This window comes from Homarus americanus, unplaced genomic scaffold (assembly GCF_018991925.1).
Source record: "Homarus americanus isolate GMGI-L3 unplaced genomic scaffold, GMGI_Hamer_2.0 scaffold24260, whole genome shotgun sequence".
Taxonomy (NCBI): Eukaryota; Metazoa; Arthropoda; class Malacostraca; order Decapoda; family Nephropidae; genus Homarus; species Homarus americanus.
In genome coordinates this window covers 13518427-13524404 of record NW_024721079.1, presented here as the reverse complement: position 1 = coordinate 13524404, position 5978 = coordinate 13518427, and the positions used below count along the sequence as shown (strand labels likewise).

The 5978-nt window shown below is 49.0% G+C and overlaps 1 protein-coding gene across 1 annotated transcript; it reads right to left on the bottom strand.

Moving 5' to 3' along the window:
* Positions 1-969: 969 nt before the first annotated feature.
* Positions 970-2073, bottom strand: LOC121861575 (extensin-3-like). Its single transcript, XM_042359459.1, has one exon. The coding sequence runs from the start codon at positions 2071-2073 to the stop codon at positions 970-972; it is 1104 nt and encodes a 367-aa protein (XP_042215393.1).
* Positions 2074-5978: the final 3905 nt, after the last annotated feature.

The window sequence follows — 5978 nt, the reverse complement described above, 5'->3', positions numbered from 1 at the left end:
ATAAGCTGGGGGTGTCTAATCTTCAGGTGAAATAAGCTGGGGTGTCTAATCTTCAAAATAAGCTGGGTGTCTAATCTTAAGGCAATAAGCTGGGGTTTAATCTTCAGGTGAACAAGCTGGGGTGTCTAATCTTCAGGTGAAATAAGCTGGGGTGTCTAATCTTAAGGTAAAAATAAGCTGTGTCTAATCTAAGGTGCAATAAGCTGCGGTGTTCAATCTAAGGTGCAACAAGTTGGGGTGTTTCAATCTTCAGGTGAAATGTTGGGGTGTTCAATTCAAGGCAACAAGCTGCGGTGTTCAAAGCAACAAGCTGGGTGTTTACCAGGTGAAATAAGCTGGGTGTCTACTTCAGGTGAAATAAGCGGTGTCTAATAGGTGCAATAAGCTGGGGTGTCTAATCTCCTGGCGATAGGAAATAAAGTTCACAATGATCGTTGGGATGAATGAGATCTCGATGTTCAGTAGGTGACTGGTATGGGTGACTGGTAATGGTGATCGCGGTGGGTGACTGGTATAGGTGACTGGTGGGGGTGACTGGGTAGGTGACTGGTAGTGCGAGGATTGGTATGGGGTGACTGTATAGGTGACTGGTTGGGTGACTGGTGAGAGGTGACTGGAAGGGTGACTGGTATGGGTGACTGGTATGGGTGACTGGTATAGGTGACTGGTATGAGTGATTGGTATGGACTGGCAGGTGACGGTATGGGTGACTGGTATGGGTGACTGGCAGGTGACTGGTGGGGGTGACTGGTAGGTGACTGGTATAGGTGACTGTATGGGTGACTGGCATGAGGACTGGTGGCGGTGACTGGGTATAGGTGACTGGGTAAGGTGATTGGTATGGGTGGACTGGTATAGGTGACTGGTATGGGTGACTGGTATGGGTGACTGGTATAGGTGACTGGTATGGGTGACTGGTATGGACATTGGTGTGGTGGTATGGGTGTTGGGTGACTGGTATGGTGATGATTAGTATGAGTTGACTGGTGGCAGTGACTGGTATGGAGTTGACTGGTATGGGTGACTGGTATGAATGTGACTGGTATGAATGTGACTGGTATGGGTGACTGGTATGGGTGACTGGTATGAGTTGACTGGTATGGGTGACTGGTATAGTGACTGGTATAGGTGACTGGTATAGGTGGTATGGGTGACTGATATGTTGGGTATGGGTGACTGGTATGGGTGACTGGTATGAGTGATTGGTATGGTGAGGCTGGTATATGGTATGGTGACTGGTATGGGTGACCGGTATGGGTGACTGGTATGGGTGACTGATGTGTGTGACTGGTATGGTGACTGGTATGGGTGACTGGTATGAGTGAGGTGGTATGGGTGACTGGGTATAGGTGACTGGTATGGGTGACTGGTATGGGTGACTGGTATAGGTGACTGGTATGGGTGACTGGTATAGGTGACCTGGTATAGGTGACTGGTATGGGTGACTGGTATGGGTGACTGGTATGGGTTACTGGTATGGTGACTGGTATGGGTGACTGGTGTGGTGGTATGGGTGACTGGTATAAGTGACTGGCAGGTGACTGGTATGGGTGACTGGTATGGTGACTGGTATGGGTGACTGGTATGTGACTGGTATGGGTGACTGTATGGGTGACTGGTATGGGTGACTGGTATGGGTGACTGGTATGTGTGACTGGTATGGTGACTGGTATGTGTGACTGGTATGGGTGGAGTATAGGTGACTGGTGTGGGTGACTGGTGTGATGTGACTAGTTTGTTGACTGGTATGGGTGACTGGTATGGGTTGACTGGTATGGGTGACTGTTTGGAGTTATTGGTCTGGTGACTGGTACGGGTGACTGGTATGGGTGACTGGTATGGGTGACTGATTTGAGTTATTGGTCTGGTGACTGGTAGGTGACTGGTATGATGACTGGTATGGTGACTGGTATGGGTGACTGGTATGGGTGACTGGTATAGGTGACTGGTATGGGTGACTGGTATAGGTGACTGGTATGGGTGACTGGTTGAGTTATTGGTCTGGTGACTGGTATGGGTGACTGGTATAGGTTGACTGGACATGGTGACTGGTATGGGTGACTCATGAAACATTTTGAGAGTTATTAATCGGAGAAATTCAATAAACACTCAACACATATTGAAGGTTGTCCATCCTCCTTTGCATTACGCTTCATGCATAGTTAAAGCAGAGGTGGAAAGAGGAGGAGAAGAAGGAAGGAGGAAGAAGCTAAGGAAGAGGAGGAGGAGGAGGAAGAAGGAAAGGAAGAGGAGGAGGAGGAGGAGGAGGGAGGAGGAGGAGGAAGAAGGAAAGGAAATGAGGAGGAGGACGAAAATGAAGAGGAGAAACAAACAAGCGACGCAACACATGATTGAAAGGTTCTTTGGAAATTAAGTGATACACAGGAAGAAAGGGGGCTGATAAGAGGAAGGGCTGATAAGAGGAAGGGGCTGGTAAGAGGAAGGGCTGGTGGGAAGGGGCTGATAGAGGAAGGGGTGATAAGAGGAAGGGGCTGATAAGAGGAAGGGCTGGTAGAGGAAGGGCTGGTAAGAGGAAGGGCTGATAAGAGGAAGGGGCTGATAAGAGGAAGGGGCTGATAAGAGGAAGGGCTGGTAAGAGGAGAGGGGTAGAGGAAGGGGCTGATAAGAGGAAGGGTGGTAAGAGGAAGGGCTGGTAAGAGGAAGGGGCTGGGAAAGGGGCTGATAAGAGGAAGGGCTGGTAAGAGGAAGGGGCTGCTAAGAGGAAGGGGGCTGATAAGAGGAAGGGGCTGATAAGAGGAAGGGGCTGGTAGAGGAAGGGGCTGATAAGAGGAAGGGGCTGGTAAGAGGAAGGGCTGATAAGAGGAAGGGGCTGGTAAGAGGAAGGGCTGGTAAGAGGAAGGGCTAAGAGGGAAGGGCTGATAAGAGGAAGGGGCTGGTAAGAGGAAGGGGCTGCTAAGAGGAAGGGGGCTGATAAGAGGAAGGGGCTGATAAGAGGAAGGGCTGGTAAGAGGAAGGCTGATAAGAGGAACGGCTGGTAAGAGGAAGGGCCTGTAAGAGGAAGGCTGATAAGAGGAACGGCTGGTAAGAGGAAGGCTGGTAAGAGGAAGGGCTGGTAAGAGAAGGCTGATAAGAGGAAGGGGCTGGTAAGAGAAGGGGCTGATAAGAGGAAGGGGCTGGTAAGAGGAAGGCTGGTGGGTGAGGAAGGGGCTGGTAAGAGGAAGGGCTGGTAAGAGGAAGGGGCTGATAAGAGGAAGGGGCTGATAAGAGGAAGGGGCTGATAAGAGGAAGGTGGCAAGAGGAAGGGGGAAGATGGATAAGAGGAAGGGCCGATAAGAGAAGGGCTGGTAAGAGGAAGGGCTGATAAGAGGAAGGGACGGTAAGAGGAAGGGCTGGTAAGAGGAAGGAAGTAAGAGGAAGGCTGGTAAGAGGAAGGGAAGAGGAAGGGCTGGTAAGAGGAAGGCTGATAAGAGGAAGGCTGATAAGAGGAAGGCTGAAGAGGAAGGGCTGATAAGAGGAAGGGCTGGTAAGAGGAAGGCTGGTAAGAGGAAGGGCTGGTAAGAGGAAGGGCTGGTAAGAGGAAGGGCTGATAAGAGGAAGGGCTGATAAGAGGAAGGCTGATAAGAGGAACGGCTGTAAGAGAAGGGATAAGAGGAAGGCTGGTAAGAGGAAGTGATAAGAGGAAGGGCTGGTAAGAGGAAGGGCTGATAAGAGGAAGGGGCTGAAAGAGGAATAAGAGGAAGGGCTGATAAGAGGAAGGGCTGGTAAGAGGAAGGGCTGGTAAGAAGGGGGCTTGTAAGAGGAATAACAGGAGGAAGGGGTGTTAAGATGAAGGGCTGGTAAGGAACTGATAAGAAGAGGGGCTGATAAGAGAAGGGGGGGCTGATAAGAGAAATGGACTAATTAGAGGAACAGGTTGGTTGGAGGAATAGGGTTGGTAAGAGGAAGGGGTAAGAGGAGGGGATAGATAAGAGGAAGGAGGCTGGTAAGAGGAAGAGGGAAATAACTGATAAAGCAAAATGTAACTGGAGACTTGAAAGAGAAGGATAAAGATGAAGGACAGGAAGAGGAGGAGGAAGAGGAGGAGGAGGAGGAGGAGGAGGAGGAGGAGGAGGAGGAGGAGGAGGAGGAGAAGGGCCACGAGACGAGAATGGTAAAGAGGAGCAATGGAAGGATACTTGAGGGGACGAGGAAGGGAGGAAGGAAGAGAATAAAGCAATAGAGGTCGATGATGAAGGAGGATGAAATGTTGACGAGTAGGAGAAGGAAGATGAGGAGGAAGAGGAGAGGTAGAGGAGGATAAGAGGAAGAAGAGAAGGAGAGTTAGACAAGGAGGAAAAGAGGTGACCGAGGAGAAGATGATGATGATGAAAAGCACGCTCCATTTTTTTATGTTGATGTAGAAAGTTCCACACACACACACACACACACACACACACACACACACACACACACACACACACACACACACACGCCACTAAACATATGCTCACTTACAGCACTACAACCCTTCACTCTCCCTCTTCCATCATCACTGTGGGAGCAGCTCACTAACTACGCTTAACATTTCCACGACCAAACATGCAAAGTTCGGCCATTCTTGAGGTTGCTGTTGTTGCTGCTGTTATAACCAGATCATATCTCTGGCCACAAAGTTTAACAGTAAGTTGGTATCTCTTCAAGCTCGGCTACTTGCGCCATGCCCTGGTTAACATTTTAGGCGTGCTTGGTGGGGGTCGACTGTCGGGGAAAAAAAACGACTTGGAAAACTTGTTGGTATGATATGACGGCGGGGAGGAGTTCATGTCTTGGTGTTCTAAAGAGCTTTGACTTCTCTCTGTCTGCCTGCAAGTGTTTATGTTTATGGCTGTTAAGTGTTTAGTAAGGAAGGGAGGGAAGGAAGGCCACACTTTATCAGCGTTATGTGTGCTACTTGTAAGAACTTTCATCTTTTTTTTTTCTTTTTATTGGTTGGTTAATTGTCCGGATTCTATGTTTATGGGTAATTACACCGCCATTGCTTTTAAGTGTTATTATATGTTGCTTACAATTGCTTACGTGTATTACCAGCAAGTGTTTGGGTGTATTATTTTGTGTTTAATATTTGGAGGGACAGGAGGTGGTGAGGGAGGGGGGGGGGAATCAGCTGTTTCTAGGTGTTACGTTCACTGCTTGCAAGTTACTACCGATTACCTTTTTCCTTCACCGTCCACTGCCTCTAGTAACTTTTAGTTGTTTGGTTAAACCCTCATCTCTTGGTGTAGAGTCACGGGGTTAAGGTGAAGGAAGTCTTACGCTAACGAAGGTCTGCGAACTGGGAAATTAATGACGGAAGCTTGACAATAACAACTTTGACGGCGAGGCCACAGGAAACACCTGCGGGGTTGAAGCAGGAGGGGAGAGGGAAAGGGAGGGGGAGGAAAGGGTTAAAGGGATGTGGGAAGAGGACGAGGGATAAGGAGGAAGATGAGGAGAAATGAAGGGAGGGAGGGAGGGGGAGGAGGAGGAAGATGCGGTAGTAGGAAGGAAGAGATTACTGAGGACGAGGAAAGGGATGGGAGGGGGGGGGATGAGGAGAAAATGAGGAAGGAAGGGATAGTGCTTGGAGGAAGAATGAATCAGTCAAAGGGGAAGAGGAAGGGAAGATGAAGTAGAGGAACGAATGAGTAAAGGGGAGGGAAGAAGAGGGCATGGTGAAAGGAGGGGAGATGATGAGGGGAAGAAATAATATTTTTGTTTTCTTTTGTAGAGAAAGGAAGTGAAAGATTAAATGTTCGGAGGAAAAGGAGTGAATTAAGGAGGGATATGAGGAGAAGGAACAAAAGGGAGGAAGAGAAGGAGGGAAGAGGAGAGGTAAGGTGAAATGAGGGCGGGAGGAGCAGGAGAGGTAAAATGTAAGAAAGGAGGAGTGGTAAAAGAGAGAGATAAGAGAGAGAGAGAGGAAGGGAAGGGGGGTAAGGGGACTCAACCCTGTCGCACCTGTCACAGATTCATCTTAGCTTAACCCTAACCTTTCACAC